General features: G+C 52.7%; 6 protein-coding genes across 6 annotated transcripts; 3 read left to right on the top strand and 3 right to left on the bottom strand.

Moving 5' to 3' along the window:
* Positions 1-157: 157 nt before the first annotated feature.
* On the bottom strand, positions 158-3422 carry CTAM01_03611 (uncharacterized protein; the record flags this gene model as incomplete). The annotated part of the gene is made up of 2 exons (XM_060519645.1): positions 158-2090; positions 2143-3422. 2 exons carry the CDS (start codon positions 3420-3422, stop codon positions 158-160), a joined length of 3213 nt encoding a protein of 1070 aa, XP_060385851.1.
* A 2851-nt stretch (positions 3423-6273) lies between these two features.
* CTAM01_03610 (uncharacterized protein) lies at positions 6274-7386 on the top strand (the record flags this gene model as incomplete). The annotated part of the gene is made up of 3 exons (XM_060519644.1): positions 6274-6393; positions 6462-6705; positions 6779-7386. 3 exons carry the CDS (start codon positions 6274-6276, stop codon positions 7384-7386), a joined length of 972 nt encoding a protein of 323 aa, XP_060385850.1.
* Positions 7387-7973: 587 nt separating this feature from the next.
* Positions 7974-8771, bottom strand: CTAM01_03609 (60S ribosomal protein L44; the record flags this gene model as incomplete). Its single annotated transcript, XM_060519643.1, has 4 exons — positions 7974-8013; positions 8076-8260; positions 8354-8445; positions 8768-8771. The coding sequence occupies 4 exons, from the start codon at positions 8769-8771 to the stop codon at positions 7974-7976; spliced, it is 321 nt and encodes a 106-aa protein (XP_060385849.1).
* Positions 8772-10331: 1560 nt separating this feature from the next.
* On the bottom strand, positions 10332-10874 carry CTAM01_03608 (uncharacterized protein; the record flags this gene model as incomplete). Its single annotated transcript, XM_060519642.1, has 1 exon — positions 10332-10874. The coding sequence occupies one exon, from the start codon at positions 10872-10874 to the stop codon at positions 10332-10334; it is 543 nt and encodes a 180-aa protein (XP_060385848.1).
* Positions 10875-11956: 1082 nt separating this feature from the next.
* On the top strand, positions 11957-12115 carry CTAM01_03607 (uncharacterized protein; the record flags this gene model as incomplete). The annotated part of the gene is made up of 1 exon (XM_060519641.1): positions 11957-12115. A coding segment is annotated over one exon (159 nt), but the record flags the coding sequence as incomplete, so codon positions are not given.
* A 260-nt stretch (positions 12116-12375) lies between these two features.
* On the top strand, positions 12376-14751 carry CTAM01_03606 (uncharacterized protein; the record flags this gene model as incomplete). The annotated part of the gene is made up of 2 exons (XM_060519640.1): positions 12376-12788; positions 12843-14751. The coding sequence occupies 2 exons, from the start codon at positions 12376-12378 to the stop codon at positions 14749-14751; spliced, it is 2322 nt and encodes a 773-aa protein (XP_060385846.1).
* Between the last annotated feature and the right edge of the window lie 1224 nt (positions 14752-15975).

Below are 15975 nucleotides of genomic sequence, written 5' to 3'. Positions count from 1 at the left end.
TGATTTCGCATTGGACAAACAGCTTCTAGCTGTCTGCCATAGGAGTGAAATCCGCGTCATGGTCGGTGAGTACTGCTTTCAAGAGAGGCTGGCGAAGGTCGTAACCTAGAGCAGTCAATTGAATTGCCACTTCGCTGGCTGAGGTATCGTTCCGAATCTATGGGCGCCCGAATTCGATATAGACGGGTCTCAGATGCATGCTCCACGTAACGTCCTTTCCGGTGATGACAACGACGATGATTGACTTTTCGGATTCGTAAGTCACAGTCAGGTCGTCTCTGAACTTGAGGTCCGTCTGGTAGTAATGAACTCCGCCTGCGCACGTCTGGATTGCGCGATGTAAAGCCTCGAGGTGATCGCTGAAGATCTGCTTGTCGAGTTCGTGGAGAATATCGACACTGTGAGCGGTATCGGTACCTGCCCAATCGATGTAGAGATGAGCTGGCAAAGCAGCAATCGCAAGCTCTTGAGCCAAACTTCTGCCGATTGACACCTCGTCGTCGATGGGGTTAGCCCTATCAAAGTTGTGGTCCGGATTTCCAGCACAGCTTTGGCAGCGCGTCTCATTGCAGTCCTTGCATCGCAGATAAACACCGGTATGTTGATGCTTGCGGAAGGCGTCGCAGCGACATTTCCGGCATCCATTGAGGCAGAGAGTGCAGAAAAACTCGACTGATCTATTGCCGTCCCAGCCGGAGGAGACGATCTCCTGCCAAGCCATCTTGTTGGGAGTAGTTTGCGAGGCAGAAAATGATCGATCGATTTCTTTTCCTTTTCTGCTGGCAGATGTGTGGGTTTTGCGTCCAAGAGAGGAGGGGTCCAGGGTAAGGAAAGAATCCAACAAATTGGAAGGTCCGGCCTCGTCAGTCGAGGTCTGATGAACGACGCTGCTAGGCAGCAGCGGGGTGGCTTGAGCGAGGCCCTGCAAGTGCCTGTTGCTTGCCTTCGTCTTGAACCTGAACTCGGCAATGAGGGCACAGAGGATAGCTGCACCGGCCACGGTGGTCGTCATGGCGTTTCCGGCAAGGTCCTTGAGCTGGTTTTCCCCCTCGACCGAAAGCGAGATGCGGTCAACGGGAATGCCCTGCACAGCGAGACACTCGAGTCCGAGGAGAGGACGGCCGTCGTACGAGATGAAGAGATCAGCTGAGGGAAGAACACACGGAATTACCCCCAGCCTTCCGCTCTGTCGATCCACGTTCTGTCCGACGTCAAGAATGAACATTTTGTGGGTGAAGTCGTACCCCTTCTTCTGTGCTCTCAGGTACTCGATGTCTAGGAGATCCTGCATTCGCCAAGTATAGACTGAGATGATGCCCTGCCAGGTGTCCTCGCGGGGCTGAACGTTGCCTCTGTCATCCATCCGAGTATACGGGTTCGACGTGCCGAGCTCTTCCTTTCGACGTGCCAACCTATGATCGGCAGCACAATGAACAGCCTCGACGTCCCTCTTCGGCTTCGAGAGCAGCGTTCGTTCCAACTGGAATCGAGTCTGAAGCACACGCGGATCAGACGGGGGAAGCAAGAACTTCTGGAGATCAGGCGGATTCTTGAACCACTGCGTAATGTCCATGAGTTTGACCCATGTGTTGACGATCTCCTCGGCCTTGTTTCCATAGTAGCGAGCATCCACCCCGAGCAGATATTTCCTCTGCCTCGTTTGAGGGACCAAGAAGTTCTTGGAGTCGACCTGGACATACCCCGCCACGTATCCGATGCTTGGCAGCCAGAAGTCCCTGAATTGGTCCCACGGAGCTCTTGTAACGTTCTCCAAGATGACGATTTTGGGCCGATGTGCGTGGGTGTACATGAGAATGGACAGGAAAGTTCTGGTTGACTCTCCCTTCTCATCTTTGATGCTCTCGAAGATTTGTTGAAGGCCATCGACAACTTGACTGGCCATCGGGTCGTCCTGTTGAATGGCTGAGATGCCCCTGTCCTTGAATCGCTCAAAAAGCTTGTTGAGACCAGAATTCTTCTTCTTGTCGTTCTTGGCGTAGTTCAGGCTCGAAAAGTCGACGCAAGAGCTTCCAGCAATGAGAATGTCGATTCCCAGAGGGATATCGGCCATGGCTCCGGAAGCCGTCATACTACATTACTGTCAGTACATGAGAGAACGCTGGTGAGGGCTGAAGAACTTACGCCTGAGTAGCTCCGGGCATGCCAACGTCGACGACATTGCGAAAGATCGGGCCTGAAGGAGCTGCATTGCGACGAATGAAGGCTTGCTTGAACGGTTCGATCTCAACGCTGAAGACATGATTGCACTGAAGGAGTCCCGGATAGCCGCAGGCGGTGGCCGCTTCAACGAACTCGCGTAGAGCCAGGATGGGACCATCCGTGCCGGAGCACATGGTCGCAATCCTGAACGACACGCCGCCGGCATCGAGGAGCTTTCTCAGACCGAGCTTCAATGCCTTGTCGAAGATGATTGGAAAGGCGTCGCGCGGGCGGTTCACAGATCGCTCATCCATGACCAGAACAGGCACTGCTTGATCCATGGTGGGCTGAGGTGTGGAATTTGCTCCGGGTTCTGAATTCGCTGAAGTGGACTGAGATCCAGAAGGTGAATGGGTTGTAAAATTGAGTCCAGGTGTACAAGCTGCGCGACCCGAAATCACGTGAGTATGAGAACCCACGCGAGGCGAATACACCGACCGATATGCAGAACCCGACGGAGACTCAGCAGTCAAGCGAGAAGCCTTGGGGGCAAGGCTATCATATAGTCCCTGCGAGGTGGGGCCACCATGTTGGCCACCATAGTAATCTTCGACTGGAGGCCCGACTGGAACATAGGATGGAGAGCCTTGATTGAAGCCTTGACTGTGCATCAAGTCCTGGTTTTGTTGAACCATAGGGTCGTCATGGCGATCGTTATCCTGGCCGAAGGTCTGCTCAGATGGTATCAGGGGTACAATCTGTTGGCGCGTCCACTGATCCCCATTATCGTCGATGTACCTGTAAGTCGCGATGAGTTGGCCATTACTGTCGTAGTCTTGGCTGTTAAGAAACCATAACCGGCCCTCGTCATCAGTGTAAAATTGCTCCATGGCGGCGTGGCCATTGCCGGGCCCATAGGCGAGGTCATTGCTGTTATTCTTGGCCTGTTCAGTTTCTGGGAGGACTGTCGGGCCCACGCCCTGGTTGGCCGAACCGTTTGGAGAAGCGAGGGGAGGCAAAATCCCCTCGAAACTCGCGTGGAAGTCGATACTCAAAGCAAATGAGCCAGGGTCCCTAAGGTGAGCGTCAAGATCATCGAGGTCAGGGAGATCTTCGAGAAAACCACCGACAACCTGGCGGTTCCCTTGTTGTGGATGTTCATCCTTAGGCCATCCTTCGTCGGGATTGGGGCCAAGAATATTCGCGGGATCGGGATCCGGGAGAGGATTTCCCTGCTCATCTTGGCCAAAAGGGAAATCCATACTTGCGAAAGAGCAATGAGCTGACAACAGAGACGTCTGCCACAGGAGGTTTTTTCGAGGTGGTCAAAGAAAAAAAGGGGAAGTCTGGGTAGAGCGGTCAAGTGAGGTATGTACCAACGACGAGATACAGCCAAAACACCCCCAAAATCAGCAGAGTTTGATGATCTCTGAGGGCTTCTGATGATGTTGATGATGAAACAAAAGGAAGAAGAACTTGGTCTGGTTTGGTGTGTGGCAGAAGCTGGCAAAGCGATGAAGCTCAGTAAGAGTGATGAGAGTGTTGAGAAGAGGGAAGAAGAGAGGTAAGTGGAAAGTGGAAAAGTTTTGGGGGGTTTTCCAGGCTCAAGGTGGATGGAAGAATCTTTGTGGGAGGTCCCACGAAAAGTCATGTGCTCCCGCCTTCAGAGCGGAGAAGAGGGTTAGACTCAAGAAGGCGGGTGCCCTCGACGTTTGAAGCTATTCGGGGCGAGAGCTATCCCCTGAGGACGTCTTACAAGGCGGGTGCCCCTGAGGAGGGAGACGGGAACATTGTGTGAGAGGCCCCGCAAAAGGGCATTGAGAGTTGGCCTCTTCTCGTGATGAGAGGAACTTGCGTGACAAGGCGGGTGCTCCCCGTCTTGATGGCTCTTTATGGCGAGAGCTATCACTTGATGGTTTCCTAACGAAGCCATGGCCTTTCAAGAGGAGCCCCTTGGTCATCTGTCCGTTACATTCTAGAGACAGGGCGTACTTTGAGTAAAGGACTATGAGCTCTGTCTCAAAGAAGAAGAGTCTTCTGCTCAAGAGGTGTGGGCAATTGATTATCTATGTATCTCTTGCTGAGTATCACCAGAATGGATGTGGCGAGAGACAGGGCACTGAGAATGATTCAAAATCGACGTCAAGTTCAGATAGACTGTGCTTAACCTTGGCAAGATATCCTTGCTCAGCAAAGACACTCTTGAGTCTTTGCAGTCTAGGCGAGTGCCCCTGAAAGGAAAATAAGTCGGTGCCTTTCAGCCAGGTCTTTCTCTACAACCTTTGGCCTGTCATAGATGTGTGATGTACTCTCAAGGCGAGAACTACTCGCAGAGACTTTCTGCTTGACAACCTGACAACGTTGAAGGGCAGAAAAAGAAGAAGAAGTTAAGAGGCTACTCTCTACACAGAATGAATAATCTCGTTGTTGAAAGTGCGGTGACCAGAACTAAGACTGATGATATTGTTTTCAATACATGTCTGCAGGAATTTGTTGGTTCCGGTAGTCAGCGCATCTAAGGATGTGACCACTCAATATCTTCAGAGCAAAGTATTGATCATCATCTGAGCACTATTGAAGCTAATGAGGACGGATTCTCTCAAGAGGAGCTAGCATAGGGTGGTTGGGAGACTGAGACACTCGCTGAAGTGTCTCATCAGGGGGCAAGAGATTATCATCTTGGAAAGGCTCTTCCGAAACGGCAGGTCTTATATTTGCATGATACGCCCGACCTTCTCCTTGAGAGGACTACATCAATCCAAGACTTGGAGCTCACCAGATGACAGGAACAAGGTAGAAATGGGTGGTTCGACGTTGATGTTTGATTTGTACATTCCATCAGATGTTGGTAACGATGCGTGAGTAAACGAAAAGGATCACTTCGATCAGCAGGCCGATGGCAAGAGAAAGCTACGAGTAAAGAGCCATATTGTATGCCACTTGCAAACGTAAGTAAACTGACCTATGTCGGCTCATGCTATATCCAGCTTTGAGACTGCTTATCATAGTAGCCATACTAATGGCCATGCGGAAAGAGTCACGGAAGGGAGACTGACTTCTTCCACAATAGCTGGGAAGACAAGAAACAACATTAGACACGGCGATAGTGCTTTGTAGAATTATCTAGCTGGAAACGATAACACGTATATCCAGCAAGGAAACGAGTGATGTCTCGTGGGAACAGCCATGCAGCAAGACATACATCTAATGAAGGAGACAGATGAGAAAATGGGGGGAAAGAGGCGTGGGAGTTATGATGTCTTCGTTCTGCACCAAAGTCGACTCGCATGCCCGTAATCCGGGCATGCCTAAGAAACGAACAGGAGTCCATATTTCGTAAATTCTAGTCGCTAAATTGGAAGGTAAAAGTAGAACAGAGAAAAGTGTATACATACACACTTGGAGTTCGGTCATCCAAGTCTTCGAATTTCGAAGGTGGGATACCATTCTCCTAGACTACTGCGCGTGTGGAAAAGCGTCCGGGACACTAGAGCTGCGGCCTGCAATGTTCTGCAGCAGTGATTGAGCACTTGCCCCGGCATGATTTATTATGATTTAGGCAAACGTGCAATCACGACTTGATTGTGTGAAGGTAATAACATGCTTCATGGTAAACTCGTCTGCAATTCAGAGGCCTGAAGTCAAAACAAGATGAGCCCCAGGGGCAACAGTATACCCGATTGGCCATGGCACCACGGGAGGATTCCATGTCATGTGACCCCGCGCAGAGCGTGTATTGCTTAGTCATTAAAAGCAGTCTCCGCCGGTGACCGACGGCACCCATCCGTCTCCCTGTCCGTGATTGGTTCGCGGCCGAGGTGCAGCTGAAGGGCGTATTGATTGGCGGTGACGGCGACCTCACTCTGAAGCTATCCAGGTTCGTCAACAGCTTTAGTCCTTATTTGACTCACCGGGACTCAATACGAAGTCCAGCCTTGGCGCTTGACCTATTCCGCTCGCGTCCACTTTCCGTTCTCGCTCCGGTTCTCGTCTAAGCCTCGTTCCTCAGAGTACCTATATTCTTGTGTCTTTGTCTAGTATTTGCTCGAGACTTGAGGAAATATTCAAGTGACACTACACTCCAAAAAGACATTTTCTTCTCAGACTTTCGCCATGGGCTCTGAACTCATCTCAACCGATGCCAAGAACAAATTGGAAGATTTGTCTGGCATCACGATCCTGCCCGGTCAAAATCCATATGAAGCCTTCATTAAAGCTTGCAATGATAACCCAGTAAAGTCCAACATCCAATGCAAGCCTGTCAAAAGAAGCCTTCAAATCTGATGAGGACAATTACGTAGGCGGAGATCCAGGCTCTCTACCAAGCCCACAGAACGAAGAGAAATGAGCAGCAGAGGCAAAAGTTCATTGCTCCCGACTTCAAGGAGCTCATCATTGACCCTTTTCTTCTGAGATTGGAAAACCCGGAGATGGAACTGGGTTTCCAGGACCCTCGTAACTGCTTGGTCTTTTGGGCCCGGCCGCCAGATCACATTGTGCAACTCTCGGCTTATCTGCAGTCTTTGCTTAAGAAAGCGGCACCGAGTGAGACCCCTAAACAGTGCAACTATGAAGAGTCATCAGAGACCCCCTTGACTAACACGGGAACCTTCAAAAGGTATCTGGCTCATGCCCCAACACCGAATGCACCTTACAACTCTCGAGGTGACGCACTCCAAGACGCCCGAAGAGATCATCACTCTCACGGATAACATGCGCTCGGCGATCCCCTACATCACGGACTACACCTACTCTCACAGGTCCCGTCTCGTAAGACCCATGATCTCCTACGACCTCTCCGCCTTCGCCGTCTCCTTCCTCCCGGCCTCTGGCGAGCCGCCCCTGAGCCCGCGCCCGGCGCCGACCGCCCAGCAACAGGCCATCGTGCAGGGGGACGATTACTCATACCACCACCTTCGCCGCGACATCTTCACCCTCGCGCAGTCGACGGGCGTGCAGATTGAGTCGAGGTACCAGGTGCCGAGCGCGCACATCACGCTTGGTCGGTACCTTACGGAGAAGGACCACGATACGCCCGAGACGAGGCAGAAGTGGGTTGAGGCCATTGACCAGATCAACGCGTGGCTTGAGAAGGAGGTCTGGGACCGTCCGGGTGCCGAATGGATTGGAGAGTGGGTTGTTGGGCAGGAAAGGGGTTTGGATGCTCGTAATGGGCAGCTGTGGTACGGAGGCGGGAGGACGATCAAGCTAGGGGAGGGCTTCTGAGACGGAAACCTGGCTGGGCGCCTCGGCGCCTGGGCGTGTTGCAGAAACGAACTCAAGCTCTAGATGAGGGATAGACGGAATTGCAGAGCTGACGCGGCGGATCTGATTCACATTGGACAAATAGATGGGATGGGAGTTGAACATGATAACGTTATTTCGTGACTCAGTTATGTGATTGACCGGTTGAGCCTCATAGAAGGCATCTATCTTCTAGCGACCACAGATTCGGGAGCCTGGGCATGTCTCAACAGGGACAAGTTCATCCCACCTCGAGTGTGATCACCACCCTCAGGACAAACCGTTTGTCGAGTTCCCACGCATCCCGCATTTTCTCTTGTCACTTTTTTTTCTTTTCGGTTGTGTGGTCTCTCTAAGCGCGCGAAAGCAGGTGAGGGATGAGGAGGGGAGGGAAGCTGGATGAATTGCTTTTGGTATCCGTTCGCAAGCAAGGGCTTTTATTTGTTCCCTATGTAGAGTTCCTCAAATGAGAACTGGTAACCCTCTTCGCCGCCATTGTTCCAGCCTGATGATGATCCGTGTGCCGTGAAAGGAGCCATAAAAGTCGGTCGACCGAAAACACAATGCGTTTAGAAAACGAGGGCAGCACCCTTGGTCTTCTTGTCACCACTACGAGGGTTGTCAGTATATGATTCGAGGTCGCGTCCATTAGATAGGGGATGATATCATACCCCAACTCGAAGTGCTTGCAGCGCTTCAGGGCGAGCTGGAGCTTGGTCTTGCACTTGATGCACTCCAACCGCAGGACAACCTTCTTGGTGGTCTTAGCCTTCTTGTGGAAGACAGGCTTGGTCTGACCACCATAACCGGACTGCTTTCGGTCGTAACGTCTCTTTCCCTGCGCGAACAGCGAGGCCTACATCAAACAATCATTTAGTGAACCGTCCGGATCGTGTGTCGTGAGTGCGTCGCTAGGAGTCGGTCGTCGCGCGCGTGTCGTTAGACATACCTTGCCGGCCTTGTACTGGGTGACCTTGTGCTGGGTGTGCTTGCGGCACTCCTTGCCCTTGCAGTAGGTCATACGCGTCTTGGGAATGTTCACTGCACCCAGAGTCAGCCTCCAACATCCATCGTCAGGACCACACGTCCATCTCGCGAAATTCATGTGCCATTGCCGCAGCCGGGTCGATCCCTTTCGAGCCTACATCCTCTCCGTCGAACGCTATCGTGATGTCGGCTGTCGTTTGATTTTCGTGTCGATATTCGTGCATCATTCCCCCCGTTCCCAATCGTCTTTGTCGATCGCAAATCGGCGGCAACGCAACGGTCGGCGAGGTCGGCAATCCTTCTCTTTCTGAAATCAAATCCGGCTGCTGGCAACAACACCCAAATAGCATAACAATTCATTCCAATAAAGACTTACCCATCTTGGCGGCTGTTTGTCGATTTCGCTTGCCGGAGTGTCGTGACGATGAAATTGTCGGGGCCGGCGGGGGGAAGTGAAATTCAGTCGTTTTGCTGAAAATGTCGCTTGTGTGCGGGTAGGGCAGGTGCACGCTAAGCAATTTCCGCTTACAAGACGGGTGTGGCTGAGGCGATGTTCAGCCTCAATTCCATGCGATCGGGCTGTCGCACGTGACTTAGGTCGAATCATGAGGCTGGAGCTGCTCCCGGCTGGCCCCAGCTGGCTGGCCTCAACGGGAACTTGTTCAGATTCCTGGCCCACAAGTTCCTCTCTCCATGTAAGGTACTTACCTATGCCGGGCCTTTCATTGACGGACATAAGTCCTGCAGGTTGCAGCTACCAACTAAGGTTCACCAAACCTTCGATTGACCTGGCTAGAACGAGCCTTTCGTACCTGTCGAGCCTATTCACTTCACGAGGACGCGCCTGGCCGATGCCTAAGAAGTTTCTACGTTGTTTCCCGTCTGGATCTCCCTGGCTATTGGCGCTTGACACTTCCGTCTTCGCTCCTCGCGTTTCCCCCATAACCTTGTGGTGGAAAATCGACGAACCGTCCAAACACCGAAACACACGCCGTTCAGATCTAGGGCGAGCGTCGTGATCTTGGTCAATCCATCGCGCGTCAGGATAGTGTTTCCATGATAGACACGCAATCCTCTGTTTCGATCTCGCCCTATCTGGAAAGTCCCAACTCACTTTGCGACTCGGACGAGTCATGGCCGGCGAGGACAGACAATCAGACCTTCAACAGACTCACGAAGACCAGCGCCGGGACCTGGCCTATGCCCTCTTCCCTTCTTCGACTCGACAACCTTCCCGCCTTCTTCCCCTCCAACCTGAACTTCCTCACAACTCTCGCCCGTCCGCCCTCCCGAGGCTTTCTAACAATTTCAGCTGACAGACGATGTCATCGCACCATCGCAGATATACCCCCGCTGTCACTGGCACCCGCGGCCGGAACTGACGTCACTAATAACCCAGCCTTTATTTTCCATTAATCCCAGCTTGGACCTTGCAAGGCGTTCTATTCGGAGCTCAAAGGGAGGCAGTTTCGGAAAAACTCTACCATCAATCAGTGACGCGATGCCTCTATTATACGGCTCCCATAGGCCCAGGTGTCACTTGCCTAGCATGACGCATATTGAACACTATCCATGAGGCTCGGAAATTATCATTGTGGTTTAATCCAAACCAAACTGGTATGCCTATTCAGGCTTCCTGGTCCACGCGAAAGAAGGTGAGTTTAATTGCTTCACGACGAACACTTGACCTGGGAGAGCTCGGTCGAAACCTATGATGGCATCCCGTTGATGATGGCGGGCCCCTAGTCTCGATGACTAGCCCGAATTGGATGCTAGAAGCCCGTCCGTCACCCTTCACGGCCTCCAAGTTTAAAGAACATCAATCAATTTGACGGGCGGCAGGGCGACAGATTAACGGCTTGGGCACACTATGGCCAACCTACTGTCCTTGAGTACTTCTAAATCTGTTGTCGACTGCTCAAGCCGTGGTTCTCATGCCATTACTTGGGGCAAATATGATGGCTCAGATTGTTATTGATCATTAGCTGCTGCAGGGGCGATTCTTTGTCAGTGCTTTCAATCCTCGCCAACGAGGAACGCATAGACCTCGAGATGGCAATACTACTCTTGCAAATAGAAGCACAGGGTCCAGCGGAAGCCAAGACAGCTGAACAGCCGGAGTGCATACGGATGAAACTTCCACGGGAATGAAGTAGAGAGCCTCTTGGTGTTCTCACCGTATAGTTCAGGATCGGATTGCGGGCCAACAGGTCACGCATTCCCATCACCTTACAACAATGGTGACCGGACGAAATAAGATCGAATTGAAGCGAGACCCGACTGAAAGGGCGTAGGCGTCCGCCTTGCCTGAGCCCGAAGCTAATTGTGCCGGTATATACACTTTGAGTGGGCGAGACTACGTTCGGCTCACCGTCAGATGGCTTTCCGGTGGCGTTCATTACGACGACGACGTACCAGAGAACGAAGATGGGATTCTTAGGATTTGGACCATACGAGACCACACCGATACAACTACGGACCATGGCCTTCCTGATTCGGTCTGCCAGAAATACAACGCCAACAAAACAAGAGCCGCAACAGGAACTGGACGATTTGAAGGGTTGTGGCGCCCCAAAACAGCCCACTCCATCCGCGGACGGCAAAATTGTAGTGCTACAAAGCGGATGGAATGGAACGAACAGGGCTGGAGCGACGAACCACGCCGTCCCAGCGCCGGTTTTCCGCACCCCCAGAAGAAGCCCAGTGCCGGTCTTTTTTTCTTGGAGTTTTCCCCCCAATTCGCTTGCCCTCCGTCTTTAACTTGACAAATTGCACCACCAAACTCGCAACGTGGGTTGAGCTTGGCATGAAACGTCGCCCAACGCCGCAACGTCGACGGTTTCAGATGCAGCAGCTCCCGTGCGCTCCAACCACGTTCCTTGCTTGTCCACACCTTAATCGACGCCCCGATTCACGTCCCGGTTGCTTTCTTTAGCAACAAGCTACAGCCACCCTCCCTGTTCTTGGGTGCCGTGTCGCGAGCAGAGTGGGAGAGGAACCAAGTTAACCAACGGTAGTTCTTGGTCCTATACCAGATGGATCTACGCATAAGCCAGGTTTGCCAGGGCCCCACAAGGGACGCGCAACCCCTTCTCACACTCTCGAGTCTCTCTTCCTCCTTCCTCTACCATCGAGGCGCTGATCCCATACGCTCTGATACAGCTCCGCGAAGGCTGTCTTGCCTGTGCTGCAGATTCGTCCGTCCAGCTGGCGTCCCGGCTGTGGCGGGTATCCGAAGGATCATCACCAAGGTCCTTATTTTTCGGATATCGGAACGCGATGGGTCTGGAATACCACCAAGCTCTCGTATGGTCTCAGTAAGGCCGGTATGGGCGATGAGGTTGGGTCCAACTCCTGAATACGGGACCTGCCAAGCTCATTCAATCCAAACGATACGATGATGGGCTTGGAAGCTGGGGAAGGGATGGAAGAAGCACTTCTTCCGCAACAACTTGAGGCTCATTGGCCCCTTGTCCCCGGCTTGGCGGCTCAAGGCAAACCCTTGCTCGCTCCCCGCGACGTTGGGAGCTGAGACAGTCTGGCGTGGGAATGGTGGACAGTCAAGTCAGAGCCAAAGAGGCAAGGAGGCTCGGCAGTCCCCGAACCCTGGACATCCCAACTCAGGCCGACTGCTTGCCTCTCTCTCCGCAGATCAGCCCGGTCAACCACCCCCCCGCTGCCGACTTGTCGGTCCCATCTGCTCGCTCTGTTGCATGATATGTGAGTTTTTGTGTCTTCTATACGTCCAACACTCTGTGCAGGGAGTTGGCTTGTTTGAAAAGTAAGGTCTGAGCCGGTGTCTGGACATGGAAGCAAAAACGTCACTCGCACAATTTTGTTCCCTTCTTTATAGTATTAACCTTCGCTGCTCCCCTTCCCTCGCACTCCTTCTTGCATTCGATCTTTTTTTTTTCTGCTAGGCCAAGTTTCCATCACCAGATGTTTTTGTGATACCCAATTACCCAACTACTCACTCCGGCAATCATGGAGCGAGCACACTCTCTACTCACCAGCACGACACGATCCATCAGCAGCAGCCGGTCCAGCACCCGTTCATCCCGCTCAAACTCATTATTTCAGTCAACCCCAGGACAGGAGAAGGGGGAGTTCTTTCTCCCCGCGCCAGCCACTACGATCCCACAACCGAAACTCCGGGTGCGTGCGATACTAGGCCATTGCCTGTATCGCAGGGTTGTGATATGGACGGTGACAATTTCTATGCTGATCGCGCTCGCGTACCTGAACACGCCACTATACACCCGAGATGGAAAGATTCTAGGAGATGATTACAGAATAGGTGGAATGGGCGGTGACCCAAAGAAGCAGGGAAGGCCGGCGCCACCAGAGGAAGATCTCATTATCGACAGTGACATGCCGCCATGGCTCAAGTTCAAGCAGTGAGTGCCATGTCGATTTCTAAGAGTTGTGAGCAACCCGCTAATGCTATAAAGTCTCAATGGCTACTTCAATGGTCTGAAGTCTATCGTTCCCATTGCCAATCACACACCTGAATATCCCAACAACTCTTTTCCGGCACCCGTCACCACCGTGCCGATTTACCATGATACCCCTCCTACTCCCACCCCTTACGCAGCTCACCCAAACTACGCGTCTACTGAGTATCAGAAAGATTACCACCCTGTCAAGGAATGTTTTGTCGATGAGGAAGACAAGATCGCAGTCCCCGACATTTGGGCATTTGATGGTGTCCCCCAAAACCAGCCCGATCCGGCCATCGGCTCCCACACCGTGCTCGGCCTACGCAATGACGTTTGTTTCGATCGATTCGGCCGCTACGGCCCCTACGGACTTGGTTACGACATTCGCGAGGGAGGCACTTCTCAAGGTCAAGATACGGAACAAGAGGGAGCTGACATTGTTTGGACCAAGACTGGCAAGATCGATTACAGCCGTGTTGACTGGGGTGTCGCGCAAGATCGATGTATCGAACGCAACAGCGCCCGCTTCAACAATGGCACCAAGCAGAGCACGTACGACTCGATTTACAGTGAGCCCGAAACAAACGAGACCGGAGTCAAGCAGATTGATCGAATTGCCGTTGTCGTCCGCACCTACGTAGGATTCGAGTGGACACAGCTCGCCATTGTCAACTTCCGCGCGATGATCTCCGAGCTCTCCCTCAAGTCTGGTGGCGAGTACAGCGTTCATTTTCTTCTCCATGTGAAGGATAACGAGGCTGCCATCTGGTCGGACCCCTCAGTAGTGCAGAGTATCCTCGATGCCAACGTTCCCACCGAATTCCACTCGCTCTGTACTCTATGGTCGGAGGCCGAGATGAAGCTTTATTACCCGGGTCACTTCGCCGACGCCATTGAGAATCCCTCGAATGGAGACATTCACGGAGTTTACCGCAGCGCCCAGATGCCCCTCCAGGTCTTCGCCCTTCAGCACCCGGAATACGCCCACTTCTGGAACTGGGAGATGGATATGCGCTACATTGGCTCATACTACGAATTGCTCGACCGCCTGGGGTCCTGGGCTAAGCAACAGACTCGCACCCTTCTCTGGGAGCGATCATCCAAGTACTACATCCCCGCCGAGCACGGTTCATGGAACGAATTCGCCAGTGTCGTCGAGAGAGAGCTCAACGCATCTGGCCGCCGCGCCATCCTGGGCCCCCAAATTTTCCCCGGTCGCATGTCGCTGAAGAGCGAGGAGGCTGGCCATTCCATTCTGCCCGCTTCCTGCGCCCGCGGTGGCAACCCCGACGAGTGTGGTGTTGGTGAGGAAGCCGACCTCATCACATTGAATCCCCTCTTCGACGCCGATGAATCCGGCTGGGTTTTCGCCAAGGATGTCACTGGCTACGAAATGGTCTTTGCTCCGCCACCACGCCGATGCTCCATTGTCACAGCTTCACGACTATCTCGCCGGCTCTTGGCCGCCATGCATGAGGAGATGTGGCGTCTGCACCACAGCATGTTCTCGGAAATGTTCCCCGCCAGCATGGCTCTCCACCACGGCTTCAAGGCGGCTTACGCACCCCACCCAGTGTTCCTGGATAGAGCATGGTACCCCTTTAACACCATCGAGAAGGCCTTCAACGGCGGCCGCGATGGCACTACAGGAGGTCACGGCAGCCCCTTTGACCTCAAGAACGAGCACAACCACAAGGGTACCAGCTGGTACTACAACTCAGAGTTTGCCGGACTCCTCTGGCGCCGATGGCTCGGTTACCCCCAGATGGACGGCCGTGGCGGTAACGGCGGCCGTGCCGGCGAGGGCACATTACGCGGGGGCCAAGATGAAGAGTCTCACAAGGACAGCTCTGGTCGCTTGTGCATGCGCAGCATGCTGCTGCACCCGATCAAGTGGGAGAACCCGATTGAGCGAAATTAAAGCGCGCCTTGGAATTTTTGATATTGTTATCAGGCATTGAACTGTCGATGAAAGTTTTGCCGTCATCGAGATGACAAGCGGAAAGCGTGTTGCAATGCCGTAAGGTTCTCTTTGGCCCTGGCTTGCAAAAGTTTGTTTCTTCATGTTGTTACACTCACCCCTTTTCTTTTGCATTTACAAACAACCTGGCTACATAGAGTGTACATATCGAGAGAGACTACGACGACACAGTACGGATTGGGAGGTTATACCAGCCGGGGGATTTTACGGTTCACAACCCACACAAAGCGTTTGATTCTTCTTTGCAAGATGAGAAACAGGATCGTCATTCCGCGGGAGAGAAACAACACACTACGCAAAAAGAGCGCTGGCAAAGGTTTCGTGGACGAAAGTGTCGAATGAACAAAAACATCTTTTTTGTATATAGAGCGCAAAATCATCGCTCTTTTTCAACATTTTCAGAGCAGTGTTCTAAACAAGGACTCACATATTCACATACTCAAACTCTTGAGGATGGCGAGATATTGCGACGGCGTCTGGGGTAAATTGGATGAGCTTGGGGCCCAGGGATCTAGGTTTTGGTGTTTTATGGGCAGATAGCGAATGTGTCAGTCAGCGACTGAGTGGCAAAAAGAGAACACTTTATTCCACACAAAACTCATGAACCACCCACTTGATGTGCTTTGAACCGCCTCATTAAGAACAGCTATATAGCCGAGAAACGTCGATATTCATCAGCATGAGATTCATAGCGTAGCATGAGTGAGGCTCCCCATGGAGTTGACTAATTAGTTCGACGAGGCGTTCGTCGCAAAGGCGGAAAATGACAAAATGGTCTGGTTCGTGAGCCTCGCATTTCGAGCAAAAAGGAAGAGGGAACTCGAGTTTGCCCCGGATTCACAGTGCATGCCATGACTCTCCCGACCCCTCCATCTTCTCCGCGTAACTCCTCCGATGACCTCGCACTTCCGCCCGTTCTCCAGGTCTAGAACGCCACCTATCCGTGTTGTGGGTAGGGCCGACCCCGGCGAGGCTCCCTCTGTCACATGGCAGAAACTAGGTATTGCCCGTGGAGAAAGAACGACGGAAGACGGCTCGCCGTTGTGTTCCATAGAAACGCCCCGAAATACGGACTGCAGTCACTGGTGGTTTATTCGTACCGGTGACTGGAACTGGTATACGAGCTCTAGATGGCAGCTTTTCGCCGGTGGGAGAAGCCTTTGG

The sequence above is a fragment of the Colletotrichum tamarilloi genome (genome assembly GCF_030869305.1).
Source record: "Colletotrichum tamarilloi strain Tom-12 chromosome Unknown Scaffold_8.1, whole genome shotgun sequence".
In the NCBI taxonomy this organism is placed as follows: domain Eukaryota; kingdom Fungi; phylum Ascomycota; class Sordariomycetes; order Glomerellales; family Glomerellaceae; genus Colletotrichum; species Colletotrichum tamarilloi.
Note: the sequence above shows the minus strand (reverse complement) of the source record. Positions and strands in the feature narration are given on the sequence as shown.